The sequence below is a fragment of the Arvicanthis niloticus genome, chromosome 16 (genome assembly GCF_011762505.2).
Source record: "Arvicanthis niloticus isolate mArvNil1 chromosome 16, mArvNil1.pat.X, whole genome shotgun sequence".
Lineage (NCBI taxonomy): Eukaryota > Metazoa > Chordata > Mammalia > Rodentia > Muridae > Arvicanthis > Arvicanthis niloticus.
Window position 1 is genome coordinate 46,573,393 of NC_047673.1, and position 16,702 is coordinate 46,590,094.

Below are 16,702 nucleotides of genomic sequence, written 5' to 3' on the forward strand. Positions count from 1 at the left end.
GACAACCCAGAACTCCCAGAGACTAAGCCACCAGCAAAGAGTATACACAGAGTGATTCGTGGCTCCAGATATATATGTAGCAGAGTATGGCCTTATCTGACAGCAATGGGACTGGAGGCCCTTGGTCCTGTGGAGGTTTGATGTCCCAACATATGGGATGCTCAAGTTATGAGGCAAGATTGGGTGGGTAGTGGAGCACCCTCCTAAAGGCCAAGAAGAGGGTAGTGAGGGTGGGATAGAACAGGGAAGTTGTGGAGGAGTAACCAGGAGGGGGAATATCATTTGAAATGTAAACAAATACAAATACAGCTTATCTTTTCTCTACACAGTTTCTATCTTGTGTAGAATCTAGCTAGGTTCTCAGATCAAATTTATGGTAGGTGTTTCAACATTGTCACACACTAGATCTTAACAAAATGTATATAATGTATATAATGGATGAACTGTCTATAAATACCAATGAGTTTAACTAAATTGTAAATACTAAAGCAAACATTCTAATGGAAGGAAAAGTATTATTTATATATTCCATAGACATTTTGTTACTGTTGAGCAAACTGCATTAAACCTAAAAGGTGGAGGCTTTTGTCTAAATAAAAGCAATGAAAATTACTCATCATGGCTATACCCATATACTTTTATGCTTCAAGCACTCAGGATATTTTAGCAAAAATGGCAATCTGACATCAGTTCTGAGTAACAGATTGTGAAATCTTAAAACTTTTGGAAATAAATTTTGTTCCCTTGTGTAAGACCACATACTGCCCAAACGAAGGAATACATGTGAAACTTTTATAAATAAGCATTGATGAACAATTCATAAGTATATATTTCATAATGTCAACTCTGAGGTATATAAGTTTCTTTTCCTGTTATTGCCAAGGGCATTCTTGCTTCTCATTTGTACGTTTGCAGGTAGCAGTGCTTGGCTTCTGGTTGTAAAGTGTTTCATTTTGTCTTCATTTGCAGTTTGGTGGCCACCAAGGAAACAAACAGTGCACGGTCTCGAAGTGCTCCAATGTCACCTTCTGATTTTCTGGACAAACTAATGGGGAGGACATCGGGCTATGATGCAAGAATCAGGCCCAATTTCAAAGGTAGCTCTTCTGCTTACTTCCTTGGGTGCAGGGCTCTTAAAGAGGATAAAAGTTTAAAACTGGTTCTACCGGAAACCACAATACTTGTATCCAATAGTCTTTAAAATACTGTATTAACAGAAGTTGTGCCTGCAAAGGGAAAGTGCATTTTCATGTTCAGAGCTAGTGTAATGCACCCTCTGTGAACAAACAGTACTATGATGTCTTTAGCAATTATTTGTTGTTTGGTTGATTATGGTCTTCTGAGACAAGGCCTTGTTACATATCCTTGACTGATGGTGTATTCTAGCCATGTAGCCCAAACTAGCCAAAAATTTAGGCAATTCTCCTCCCTTAGTCTTAATGAGGTAGCATTACAGGTATACACCACAATGCCTGGGTTCTAAACTACAGGAGTGTGTGTTGGGGGCGGGGAGGAAAGGAACATTGAGTGCCCCATCCCCAACTCTGGTTTTCAAGCACAGGACTTTGCCTACGGTCCAAAATTGTTGTCCCACTGTAGCATACCTCCAGCCCGTTCCTTTTGTTTCTTTATTTGCAATTTTGCTTTTAGGATAGAGTCTCATGTCTAAATAAAGAGGCTGGTCTTGAACTTCTGATCCCCCTGCCTCTCTTTCTGGAAGGATAGAATTACATGCTTCAGCCACAGTCTTGGCTTTTTCTCATCATTTTAAGTTCCCTTTGTACTGTACAAAATTAGTTATTCAATTATTTTAAAAGGGGCTGGATATTTAACAGTGGTTAAAAAACATTAAAATATTATTCTGCCTACCAAACATTATCCATCAATTTCTTTCAAAAAAGTAAAAATTAGTTTAAGAATATCCCTTCTTCTATTCCATGTGGTGATAAGTAGTATATGTATATAAATGACCTATCTATAACCATACTATCTGAAATTTAATTTTAAAATGAAAGGTTAGAAAGTTGCCTGAATGCTCCAATTTATTTTATTTTGAATATTGTTTACATAGTAAGGAAAACATTTTAATAATATGGAATTTAATCTACTTTCATTTTGGAAGTCAGAACAATAATGACAGTGTAGATGTGTCAGCAGTTAAAAGCATTGGCTGCCCTTTCAGAGAACCCGGGTTCAATTATCAGGACCTCCACAGCAACTCACAACTGTCTACAACTCCAATGATAGAGTATCCAGTGCTTTTTTTTTTTCCTCTGAGGGCACTACATTCATGTGGTACACACACAAATTCTCACTCACATAAGTAAACTTTAAAATTAAAATATCAAAAAACATTAAAATTATTAGATTAAAACCAAAATTAAAACAATAATAAGGAAGAACAGACAACAATGGCAGTAAATTTTATTGCGAATTCCTGAGTGTGAATTTATCAGTTGGATTGCTTCAACATGAAATGGGTTTCATGTTTTTTAATGTATTCTTTATTCACTTTGCAACCCAATAGCACCCATCCTCTTTCCATTTCCACCCTTACAAATCCCTCCCCTCATTGCCTTCTCCCCTTCTTCCCAGAGAAGAGACCCATTTAAAAATAGATTTATCTCCTGAATTTTTTTAAGTTTTCAACTATATTTTTTAACATAATAAAGGAATATGGATATGTAGCTGTGATAATATGGAACAGTTTTCTGAGATACCATGAATACATGAAAGCAAGAAATTATGTCGCTTAAGATCCATCTTGCAACACTAAGAACTGATGTTGAATTCACAGTGAAACAAACAGTTATGTCAGCAAGGCAGAATGAATCTACTCAGTATCTAGTGATTCCATATTCTGTATTTCAGAAGGATTACTTTATTTTCATCGAAAATTACAGAAAAAAATGTATTCTATTTTTAGATGTCTTTGTATACTTATGAAAACATATAAACAGCCCAAAGAGATATTTTACTAAAAATGCGGATGAATTATTAATAATACAAAAGTATCTCTGCTGCTTTTGCTAGTCCTTAAGACAATTTAATTCTGGTTTCTTGTTTCAGTGATTTATTAAAGAAATATCAAATTATTTAAAAATATGATAACTGTAATTTATGTGAAGAATACTAATGGTAGATTCTTTTGTAAATAAGAAGTATTCCAATAGCACTAGCCAGTAATCAATCCAGTTACAGAAATGACTGTGTTTACTTATTTATTTATATACTCAAGTTGAAGACGAAATTTGCTTCTCTTAGTATCATCAAAGAGGAGAGAGATTTTACTTTTTGATGTTCATCAAGATATCTCAGATTCTAAACATTTTTAAAATTAAGTATGTTCTGAATTTATAGATTAAAATAGGATAAGTTATAAAAATAATTTAATTAGTTTATAGGTACTCTTCTTGTTTTCTTATTTTTGATATAAATATAGCTGAAATATATATATATATATATATACATATGCATACACACATGTATATATATGATATATATGTATATACATATACACATATATGTATGTCTGTATAAATATATCTGTGTACATGTACATATGTATACATACACACACATATATGTATATCTTAACTAATGCTTAGGTTTCCATTAAGAGGTCTGTTACTATGCAGCTCCACCTGGGCAAGAACTGACTGATACTACATAGCACAGACTGGTCTCAAACTGCAGATATTCCACCTGCCTCAGCTTCCTAAATGCTGGGATCACAAGTACAACAGTTTATGAATTAGAAAATATAGATTATAAAAGCATATAATTTTCTCCTGATTTTCCATTCTTGGTATCTTCTGTTAATGTAGTTAATTTATTATAATTGATAACCTAGAGCCCCTACATTGCCCCAGAGCTGTTTCTCTGTTGAACAATTTTCACAGGCAATAAAACTCACAGCATCATGTTATGTTTGTACCATGTCTACACCATACAGAATAGTTTCACTGCCCTAAAAATTCTACTCCTAAATTTAAAAATTACACAGGAGAAATTGTGTTTATTAATATTGGTTTTGTAGCAAGACACCAAATTTCTTCTGAGAAGTAGATTGCAGTTAAGCTCAGAACAATTGAGTTGGTTGGCATGAGCATTATGCGACTGCTTTTTCTTTTTCTCTCTTGTTCACTGTTTTCGTGTGTTTGGTTTTGGAGGGCTTATTTGCTTGTTTGGGAGAATGGTTTATGCGGGGTATGTTTCTTGTTTTTCTATTTTGTCTCTTTAAAAGACAATTGAAAAGGAAAGGCTGTCTACATTGGACCTTTGCTTGGTGTTGAATGTTAAGTGTTGGGTTATGTCAAGTTTAATTGTTTGGATGTAAAGTGTTCCCTATAGTCACCAGCATTTGAGCACACAGTCTTCAGGTGGTTGAAGATGATGTAACTTTCAGATCATCCTATCTAGCTGGAGGAAGAATTGCTTATATTAAATAAGCTTGGCCTCAGCTCTCTGATTCTTTGTAGACTTGTGAGGAAGCCATACTTTTTAATTTTCTGCCTAGACCATGCTGGTCCCAGCCAAAATGCCTTCCTTGTCATGACGAACTATATAGCCCTAAAAACTGTGAAGCAAATAAATCTTTCTCCCCTTATTTACATCATTTCTATATTTTTCCACAGTAAAAATGAAAGCTCCTAATACACAAGCTTGCCAACACTGAGAAGAAGGTTTAGTTTTGAGGAATCAATGTCAAGACAGTGTCAAAAGTTCCCTTAAGCCGACTAATACCAGGCCGTGATTGTTTCACAGGAAATGAGAAAGGAGAAAGTTCCTGAGTCCTTTGATTCTCCATTTTCACTTGCATTCACAAAACATGTTGCTTTATGTCATCTGTCAACCATAGCCTTTAACTATTTATGCCATTAAACTAATTATGAACTTCTTTCCATTTTCTTTGGTACATTAATTAACTCTCATTTTTACTTGGCAATCATCTTCTCTACACACAAGGAAAACTGTTTTCAAGTCTTTTTAATTGAAGTAAAAAAAAATTGGATCATCAAAAACTCAAAGCAATTTCATAGAATAACTGAATAACAAATAAAAGTTTAACCACTATAAGAACACTGTATTTAATGAAAATATTGTTAGCAGCCACTCTTGGAATTTACTTCTTCTCACTGTTACTAATCTTGATTACTTTGGTTGGCCTCTCATGACCTTTAAAGATCAAATCTCAACTCTTCACCAATATCTGTTTTATATTTGTCCCTTCACTCAATCTCTAATGCTCGTTTGTTTAAAAGATAGGAATAACATTATTTGTTTCCACCATGCCCTTGAGATTTCTACTTCCAATATTTCTCTGTTAATATCTTTCCTCACATATTTTCAAATCAATTAACACTATTAGTGTCTATTTCACTACATTTACATACACACACATATATATCACATACATACTATTTATATATTACATGTATATAATCTGCAAGATGCTATATAATGCATTATTTCTATGTATTTTTTAGTGTAGCATAAATATTTTAAGGATTTTCTTTTCTCATTTTAACCATTCCTATTTCACCAAGACACTATTATTCTTGCTACTTCATAAACCAGAAATTACAAATTTTATTTTTAGTCATTAAGAATATTTTGCTCATTAGAAAGCAAGACATCTGCCAAGTGACATATATATGCTTTTAACTAAAATAAAAACAAATTTTTAGATTGGATTTTTTTTTAATCTTCAATTATACTCTGTCTGTAAGAAGGGAAAAGCTTTGGTACAGGATTCTGTTAAAAATTCCTTAGAGTCATTCTTATGAACATTTGGGTTGTTTAATTGTTTGTTCTACATTGGTCTAATGAACACTTTCTCCAGTGTGATTAAAAATAACATCGTCACCAAGTCTCTGCACTGCACTTTGATATTCTGCCTTCATTTCATCTCTAAACTTAAAAGCCATGTTCTATGTCTTTAAAGGACATTTAAAAGAAAAATTGCTGCTGAAAACATCTGCAACTACTGTCATTTGCTTTTCAGGCCAAGGATGTCGACTGTAATGAACAATTTAGAAGCACAGTTTGCCATATGGATGCTGTAGCAGTTATTTGCTGTTGCTAAACATAGGGTGTATTGGATAGATATAACAGCTTTTGCATTGGCACAGAGAGTAACAGATTGGCCAAGAAGTGCTAAGCAGGTGTTGTCTGTGATAGCAAGTAGATTTACAATCTTCTCAGAGCTTCATACTCCATAAAAGTTTTTAATAGATATAGCAATGCTTAAGATAAAAAGGATGCTCCAAAATTGCTGGCTTATCTGACCTGGACCAGCCTTTTGGGTAGAACACAGTTTCTTTAAAACATGATGGTCTATATGCATCTTATTCTTTGAGTCTGTCTCTGTGCTCACTGTCCACAATCATGTCCACTCTGTAATACATTTGTATTGTTGAAAAAATATCCTACATCCAATCCTCCAAAACCTTTAGCTACCAGTGAAATTCTGGATTTCACAACAGAGAAAGGATACCTCCTTGTTCTAGTTCTTGCTAATGGCTGTAATAAAACACCAAGAACTAAAACAACTTGGGAAGGAAGAATCTTATTCGCATACAGGCCCCATTCCAGAAAAAGTGAAGCCAAGCTGGGAACATGGATACAGGAACAGGAGCAGAAACTGTGCAGGAATGATGCTTACTGGCTTACTCAGGTTGGGTTTTTATGTAACACAGGAGAGCCACCTAGAAGTGACATCATCTAGAGTTGGTCCTCCAATATCAGTCATTATTCAAGAAATTGTCCCACAGGCTTATCATAGCAAGTCTGATGAAGGCAATTGCTCAATTGATGTTTCCTCTTTCAAGGTACCCTTAGCTTGTGTCAAGATGACAAAATTTAATCAAGACACATTTACAGTCACATGATCAAGAATCTGTAAAGGCCCCAAAATGATCATGAATTACAAACACTTTGATATCATGTGAGACTCCATGATCTAAAACATTGACCTTTATAACCAAATTGATGTTTATTTTAATACTTCAAAATGGCATACATATCAATCTTATTTACATATGAGTATGTCTTTTGAATGAATATGTGCTGTACTTTTTAAAAATGTAATTAGAGCTTTCTTCTGCAGGAAGATTACACAAACCAGTTAAATTCTAAACTGAACATCAAATAGTACTATGTAAAATATATATAAAGAGGGGGGAGAGATGGGGGGAGAGAGATCTGACATGGCAAAGTATAACGTTTACATCTGCAGCCACTATGAGTTACTTTATCTTCAGATTAAATTTTTAAAAATTACTTCATTTGTTTACATTCCAGGCACTGCCCCCCTCCTTGCCCCCCTCCAAAAGTTTCTCATTCCATTCCTTCTTGCCCTTGCCTCTAAGAGGGTGCCCTCCCAGGATTAAAATTAAAAATTAAAGCTAGATCAACTGTTTATTTCTACAAAGATCTCTTTGGCCTCCTGTTGGAAACATATTACAGTGGCAGGGGATGCCAGTTATAGAATCATAACTGGCTATGTTTCCTTTTATCCTAGTTCTTCTGTAGAAACATATTAGTTTCCTTGTGAAATTCTTTGTCTTTCATATTCAAACATCTGCTCAACATAGGATGGAATTACAATATATTATGGAAAAAAAACTGTGGTTTCTCTTCCTAATGTGGTATTTAATGAAGCCCTTTTTGAACCTTAGAGGGATGATAAATATAGGCTCTGAAGCATTTGTTCTCAAGAAAGTTCATTCAAGTAGGAGTTACTAAATTATTTTTTCTGCTACTACTCATACTTTTGTGGATTTAAATGATATTTAAAAGATAGTGTTTGAAATAATTGGGGAACCACTATGGAAGGGTAAGGGGAGGGATTGAAGGAACTGAAGTTAATGGCAACCCCATAAGAAGACCAACAGTGGTAAACTGGACTCTCAGAGACTGATCCACTAACCAATATATATATATATATATATATATATATATATATATATATATATATATATATATACACACACACACACGTGCTGGTCCAAGGGCCCCAGCACTTACATAGAAGACTGCTTTTTCTGACCTCAGTGGGAAAGATAAGCATCATTCTGTATAGACTTGATGCCCTAGGATAGGTTAATACTAAGGGAGCACCTTCTCAGAGGCGGAGAGAGGGGATGGGAAAGAACTCTTTGAGGATGGACTGGGTGGAAACAACATTTGTGTTATAAATAAAGAAAATAATTAATTAATTTAAAAAGGAAATAATTAGAGAATACTTCAGCTTCTACCCAATGCATAGCACAAATCAAAGTCTTACAACAACCAAGGCCCTGTTTGATAAATTCAAGGTAGGAAGGTCATTTCTCTTTTATCTCAGTTTCAACACACGAATGAGGCTGTTAGCCCTGTTACAGCTTCCAGGGCAGTCTTCCCCAACATACTTGTATCTCCATCAGCATTTTATTTTGAAGTGAACTAAAACAATACTAATAAATTATGATTTTCCTTTTCTAAAAGAAAATTGAGAAAGTCTGACATAATTAATCTGAAAAGTAAAGAATGACTCTTGAGACTTGTATAATTGTAATTGACAAGAGAAAAGAACACTATTTGACTTTTAGTGTAACCATGGGCTAATAGCCTAAGAGTTTGAAGTCTTTCACCCTTTGTGTATTTTCAGAATCAAAAAACAAAACAAAACAAAACAAAACAACATACCTCTAACACTTAAATGTGACTTCACACTTTCCTTTTCATGAAATGAAAAGAAATGGAGAAACAAATTCTGTTTTCTTTTACTACCAAAATCTTAGGGTATTCATTCACCTCAAGTTACCTAAATAAGATAGTTTTTGTTCGTCTAAATTTTCTTTTTAATTTTATTTTTGATATTAAAATGCAATTAAAGTATCTCTCCCTTCCTTTTTCCACTAAATTCTTCTATGTATCTCTTTCTGCAATTTTTCAAATTTATGTTCTCTTCATTGATTAATTGTTATTACATTCATATATGCATTTATACATATATTTTAAATATAACATGTTCGATCATATAATATTACTTGTATGTATGTTTTCAGGGCTGATGTTTTTTAGCACTGAACAATGATTTATTGTGTTCTTCCTTGAGAATGACTACCTCTCCCATTCCCAGCTTTATACAATTGCTTATAGTTCTCTGCATAGCATTGAGGTCTGTCCACTTTGGGGATTTCATTGGTGTATCCTTATTCAGCTCATGTTTGGCAACATGTTGGTGAGACTTTATGAGTTGAGCTTGTCATAGTACTAGGAGACATAGTCTCATAACAAACTCCTCTGGCTCTTGCTATCTTTCTAAGTCCTCTTCTACATGATTTCTTAGCTTTAGGTAGTAGAGTTTTGTAGACATATCCAATTGGACTGGGCTCTAAAAGCCAACATTTTAATAGATTTGAGTTTTATAGCTAAGGTATTTAATAATGTAGGCATGTTCTTATATTAACCCAGAAAATAAAGGTTAAGTCTTTTCCTTATCTATCCACCCATATCCCAAACACAATATTTTTAAAAATCCTATTACCCATACATAGTTAGAAGATTTTTTTATTTATATCACTTCACTTTCTAATATTTTAAATATATATATATATAAATATATATATATATTCAAGTATATCTTTAATTCATCTACAAATCTAAATATTATACTACCATCTCTCACTGGCTGGCACAACTTTAGAAAGAAAAATAAGTCATTTACAAAGATAGAAAATCATTCTTTTGTAATTTTCTATGCCCATGCTGGAAAATGGAGGAATGACATAAAAACTCAGATGCAAAATATTATTTCTAGCTAAATTTTTGTAAGAGAAACTAACTGCATATTAAGTATGAAAACAATACAAAATACATTTGTAGGTAAGGAAGTTTAAAAGATTTATAGCCTCGTGTATCATTTGAAAAAACTAACAAAAGATATCTTCAGTTAAAGTGAAGAAATAACCTTATAGAAAAGAAATAGTCACCATGAAACAGCATCCCGCAAACCAAGGCCTTGGGAACACTCTCCAGTGCACTGTTTGGAAATTGCAGAATCTAAACAGGTTCACTATTCTGCTCCAGAGAAAAATGTTCTGGATTGAAAGTCCAAGGAAAATGAAACTACTAGGGTATCACTGAGTTGCACACATTCATAGGTAATTTAGGTACTTTAGACCTTGCGGTCAATTAATGATGAACATGACAAAAGCTATGTGGAATACATAATAAAATCATCAATCTCAGACAATGGTTGTGTAAGAAATGAATTGAGATTATAAGTATTTTATGGCTTAGTTTGTTTTCCCTACTATGTATAAAAGTCTTAAATGACCTACTTTTCCTTTGAGCATTGCTCTTCTGTAAGGACAGACTTGTTTCCTTATACCATTCACTAACCTATATATTCAATCCTCTGGTCAACTAGAGATGATAATGCCACATTCAGAATGTACAGATAAGTTAATAATATACCTGGAGAATATTTGCATGCTACAATATTTTTGAAAAGTAAACATGACATCAAATGAAAATTTAACTCTGTATAGGCAATAGAATATTAAAAAATAATTTTGTTTTTAGGATATGGACAGATATATATAAAAAAATTTCAATCCTGTGTGAGCATCAGAATGTATACCTATACCATTAAATATTCTATTTAGGTAACTTTGGGGTGAAGAATCTCTCTCCTTTTGTTGTTGTTTGTGTGTGTCTCTCTCTCTCTCTCTCTCTCTCTCTCTCTCTCTCTCTCTCTCTCTCTCTCTGTGTGTGTGTGTGTGTGTGTGTGTGTGTGTTATGTGTGGGAGTATTCAGGTGTGCATCCCATGTGCCCAAACAAGAAGATGTTATAATATTGCCTTGAGACAAGGTCTTTCACTGGACAGAAAGTTTGCTGTTTAGACTAGGGTAAGCTGAAAGCTTCCAAAATCAACTTATCTCCAGTGGTTACAGACACACATATGCATGCTTAGATAGTTTTCCATGAGTTTATTTAGTTATTCATTTTACATCTCATTTCCAGCCCCCTTCCTCTCAGTACCCTCTTCATGAGCCCATCCTCTCATCCCATCCTCTTCTCCTCTTAGATGGGGTGGGGCAGGTCTGCCCTCCAGGGTACCAATCCACTCTGGCACATTAATTCACTGCAGAACTAGGAGCATCCTCTCACACTGAGGCCAGACAGGCAGTCCAGTTAGGGGAACAAAATCCATAGTCAGGAAACAGAGTCAGAAACAGCTTCCACCCCAATTGTTGAGGGACCTACAGGAAGGCCAAGCTGCACATCTGCTACGTATGTGTGTGCATCTAAATCCAACCTGTGCATGCACTTTGGTTGGTGATTCAGTCTCAGGAAGCACCCAAGGGTCTAGGTTAGTTGACTCTGTCTTCATATGGACTCTCTATCCCTTCTGATTCCCTCAATCCTTCTCCAAAGTTTTCCACAAGACTTCCTATTGCATTTGATATTCTTGATATCTTAATGTTTCAAATGGTAGAATATTGTCCACTTCTGGATTATTTTGGAACAAATAATATCCTATACCTGACAAGAAGTACTTAAGAGTTAACTGATTCCAACACTTTGAGCCTCTGTGAATCTTCCATGTGCTGTATGCAGGCCTTAGATATTTAGTGAAGTTATTAAAGGGCCCAAATAAAAATAAAATTCCCTAAAGTTATGATGAATAAAGATTCAAGCATTTAGAAGGGGGTTGAGGAATGGTTGAGTGGGGATTCTCCCCTTTCAATAAAACACTGGCAAAGGATTGTCAAAATTAGATTTCAGAATCCTAAAAGTAAACCACAAGTTTGGAACAGTCTGGGAGGTGTTTGATGAAGAAGAGATGATAGAATTCTTTAGCATCAAAAGGCATTTAAATTCGGTTTCAATCCCAGCTGTACAGTAACCTGAAATACAGCATCATTACAGCAGCCTCGAAGAGAACAGACAAGACTGGAGATCTTTAGACAGCGCATCCAGAGAGATCAGTCCCTGGGTGGCCTGTTTGGAAGCTTCAAAACAAAAGTTACTCGATAATTGGCTTGCCTAAGAACACATTTGGGTACAGCCCTAATTTCCCGGACATTTGTTGAAAACAATCAGAAACTGATTTTGCCGTCTATTATTTCAAACTTCAAGTTAGTCTGTACAGTATAGTAAACAGATCTGAGCTTTGAAAAGCTCTCTTGTGTTATGAGAACTTTGAAGGTTATGTACAAGTGAGTGGAGGGTTGTGAGCATATCCAACACAGACTGAAACAGAGCCAGCTCTGGCTGAGTGTGTGCCCTGTAGTAATAAGAAGAGAAAGCTAAGGGAGAGAGTCCTATCCTCCAAAACATAGAAACTCCTTGACTAAGTAGATAATTAAAGGCTCAAGGAACTTAGGAAACTGCTGTCCAGGCATTCTGACATGAAAGCTCACAGAACAGAGTGCAGTGACTGGGAATCACTGTAACTTACTGAATAAAATTAAAAATAAATAATAATAATAATAATAATAAATAAAAATGAAAAGTGTGGATGGGAGGTAACTGTGTATATGGGGCTGGAGGACTACCACCATACATTGTCTAGCTACATGATACCATAGTTATTTGATATTTCTAATATTCAACAAAACTTTAGGAGACATACACAGACAGAAAAACATCATCCCAGGGGGAAAAAAAAACAGTAGAATGTCTCTGAAGTAGCTCATAGACTATATTTATTAGACAGTCACAAAACCACTACAACTTCCAGATTAAAGGAAATAGACTCCGTCTTTTCCTTTCATTCCTATATTACAGAGCCTGAGATGAACCAGAATTAGTTCAATTTGGTCTTTGTGTGGTATGAAAATAGACTTTTACATCCATTCAGTCACATACATTTTCTATATTCATTAGAATAAATTTTTACATACTAGCCATTGTCACTGTTCAAAGGACATAACAAATGTGAGGTTGTACATCCAGACTTCCAGAGTAACTGCCTTTGTCATTGCATATCTATGAACAAATAAAGAATACCTTAATGAAAATTACAGGATTAGTTGTAAATATTTTAAGTGAGCATCTATCAGCCTTTATGACGTTCTTCTTTTTTTCAGGTCCTCCAGTTAATGTCACGTGCAACATATTCATAAACAGCTTTGGCTCTATCGCAGAGACGACTATGGTAAGCCTGTCCACTCTGCAACAAGTTTCAAACTGGATTAATTTGCAATTACATTAGTGAGAATTTACAATTTAATTTGATAGAAAGAAATTTTAATAAATGAAATTAGTAGGATGGCTGTAGATAATGATATCTATCCAGAAATGTCTAATTCGAAAATTAAAAAAACATTAAAAGTAAGATTGGACTGTCCTATTTCAACCCTATACAATTGAATTCCTAGTTAAACTTAAAACTCTACCAGATTATTTCCAGTGTTCATTAATAGCCTCAGTAGTCATATAAGTAAATACCTTGATATTTAATTTTTCTGCATGCTTATAGTCTATTTTCATCAACATTTATGTATCTTACTAAATTCATTTTTCAAGTGAATAAAGCACTTTCCCAAAATAATAACAAAGATTTATACTAACCACTGCTCCTAGAGATATAGGCTTCTAATTCATGCTACTCAAGAGTCTGAGGCAAGAAGATCATAGGTTCAAATGCTGTGTGAACTTCACAGAGAATTGAAGGCTGGCTTAAGAAATTTAATGAGACACTACCAAAATGAAAAAAATAAGTAAAAGATAAAACAGAGAGCTGGTGAGATGCTGTTTCATGTCAGTGCTAACCCTGGCCCTGAAGACTTAGGCTCAGATTTTAGTACCAAAATCAAAAACCAACCCAAAACTAAAATAACCTACAAAAATAATAATTATTATACAGCATCATCTAACATTGGAATCTAAGAGAACCATAGAAAATTGTTAATAAAGCCCTAGAAAAGAAAGCCGATCATTATAGATCAGTTTGTTTTGAATTATTTGATATTAATATAAAATATTGTGCTTTATTTTCTTGTTTGACCTATAACATTGACTGAGAAGTTTAGCTGATATAAAAAAGCAAAAATATGTCATTGAACTACAGAGCAACTGGAAAATTATCAAGCTGCCAACATTTAAAACAAATTTTCTGATTCTTTCATTGCCTAGTTATACTGCATTCTTAAACTTAGCAAGAATAAATTTGCATTAATATCCCAAGTAGACTTAAATAAAGCATCATATAAAATACTTGAAAATTAATATTTTCAAATATATTATCAGAAAATTCTAACCATTTACATATTTCAGACTCACATCATAATGAAATTTCTTATGAAATATATCTGAAAAACAATTAGTAATCGATAATCTGTGAATTGTTTTCTCTGCCAGTTGTTTTATACCCAACAGAAATGAATTCATCTCCACAGAAGGAGCTTTAAATGGTAACTTTAGTTACCATTTCCGTCAAACAGGTGCAATATTTACCATTAAACAAAATCTCCATGGTCCCCTCAAATGCAATGTAGTTACAAGAAAAGCATTATTGAAAATAATGTAATTCAAACTTTAATGCATGGTAAAAAAAAATTGTAGTCATCTTTAGCACAGCATATAAAAACATGTGTATGTAACAGAAAATATGATTTCTTATATAAGCACAGTGTGATTCTCTCAAGAGTCTGTCTTTAAAGTAATTGCAGTTGTTCCAGACTAGCATATTCTAGACTCACTGTATATCTAGATCTAGCTCATTTCCTGCATGTGTATATGCTTTGTCTAAATAATCAAATGAAAACTACAATTAGCTTTTTTTTCTGTGTACTTCCTGAGTTACATTTATATTCTCTGGCAACTATCTAGTTCTCATTTCTTCTATACTTGGATTGCAATTCTAAAATCCTGGAAATACATTTCATTCTTATTTCTCTCATGCAAGATTGCTTCTAAAAAAATGCCTCTCACAACCATAGTTGGAAAAGTTAGTGAAGTAAGGTCACAGGAAGTGGATAAAATAGAGGAACTCTGACTGATAGGTTCCTAGAGATTTCCGCTTCTTATGAAGTGATTCTTCGTAGCTACAATATGACTGTGCTGACTAAGTGTGTTAGTAGTCTGTATACTGTTTCTAAATTACGGAAAACATACAGACATGGCAAATAGGGCTCAGTTTTATGTCCTTCTTACAGCATAGCAAACCTTTCCATTCCTATATATTCTTTAATAAATGTTCTGCCCCTCCCTTTTTGACATTCATGAGCAAGCATAAGTAGATATTAATAAAGAACCCAGAAATTGTGTTCATTAAGTATTTTGGATTAATGTCTTTCCTTTTCTTCTATATTATTAAATATGTGATGCCATTATTTTCACTCAAATGCTGATTGGATGTTTTAAAAGTTTCATATTATCAGCTACTATAGCTGAAATATGGTGCTCTTCTCTAAAGGAATAAAGAAAAATGGAACTTGCTCATATATTTGATCAGAAGTCTAATAAATTATTTTGTTTCCAGTTAATTAATTTGTTATATTTTATTCACATTGTTGATCCTCATTCCTCTGCAACTTAAGTCCATTCTACTATTTAGTGGTTGTATTTCTCAAAAAAATTTTTCTGCTATTAATATGTTAAAATGTTTTAAAATTAATTTTATGCTAATAACATGTTAATATTTTATTTTGTTTTATTTACTTACTTACTTACTTTATTACTTCTGTGTGTGTATTTGCCACCCATGTGCACACATACTCACACCAGAGCACACATGGACAGGAAAGAGAACAACTTTTGGTTATAGGGCTTTTTCTCTTTACCATGTGACTTGTTAGGAGTGAAATTTTGTTTTCAGAGTTGCTAGTAAGTGCTTTTACCCACCTAACCATCTTTCCATCACCATATTTTTAAATGCATTCATATTATTCCAGATATGTTTTATAGATAATATGATTATAAAACTAAAATTATCCACTCAGAATGTAATTCCAGATTGCTTCAAATTGTTCATAAATATCTTTGTGTCTAAGAATTCATATATAAATGTTATTAAATAATTATCCTATATATGTACATATATGCTTAACAACAATGGGAAATATGTTCATTGATCCTACAACCCAAATATTTGGACTCCCTCTGCTGGATGGAGCTTATCAACTATTGCCTCTTCCTATTTCAATAGATAGTACTATTCTCATCTGAAGCTAGCATTATTCTTTCACTACAAGATGTTTTATTTTTTAAAGCTTATAAAATATTTTTTACATTTTCTTCATAAATCAAGGTATATTATTATATAATATTTGTGTGTTGAGGGAGGGTCGGGTATGCAAAGTACATCTATCTTGTGCTTTGGCCCCATGATGAAAACATCTTATGATTGTTTTATAAAGCAAAGCCCAAGACTTCTATGACAATGATGTATATTCATGCAATCATTGGTTGAACAATAAATAAGACTTACATCTTAAGATGAAACACTTCTCAAGTGAGCTTTATGTTTAACCCAAGTAGTTGTTTAGATATGTATCTATAGCTGTATATCAAATGGATATGTTGGCTTAACCATCAAGCCAAGAAAACAGTTGACATTCATCTTTTGACACATGTGTTAGAGAATTAGAAATGTCTGTTAAGTAGTAAAAATCAGTACTCACCCTTTAAACCTTATTTTTTTTTTTTTTTGGTCAACACTAATAGAATACATGTATTTTACAAAGTAAAGAGAAAAAC

General features: G+C 33.6%; 1 protein-coding gene across 2 annotated transcripts in view; it reads left to right on the forward strand.

The window, feature by feature from the left end:
* Nucleotides 1-16,702, forward strand: part of Glra3 (glycine receptor alpha 3) — a 164,234-nt gene that overhangs the window by 46,942 nt on the left and 100,590 nt on the right. For both annotated transcript variants that reach the window (XM_034520708.2, XM_034520709.2), the window contains exons 2-3: nt 970-1,097; nt 13,090-13,157. In XM_034520708.2, coding sequence (XP_034376599.1) covers nt 970-1,097; nt 13,090-13,157 — 196 coding nt within the window. The remainder of the gene's footprint in view (nt 1-969; nt 1,098-13,089; nt 13,158-16,702) is intronic.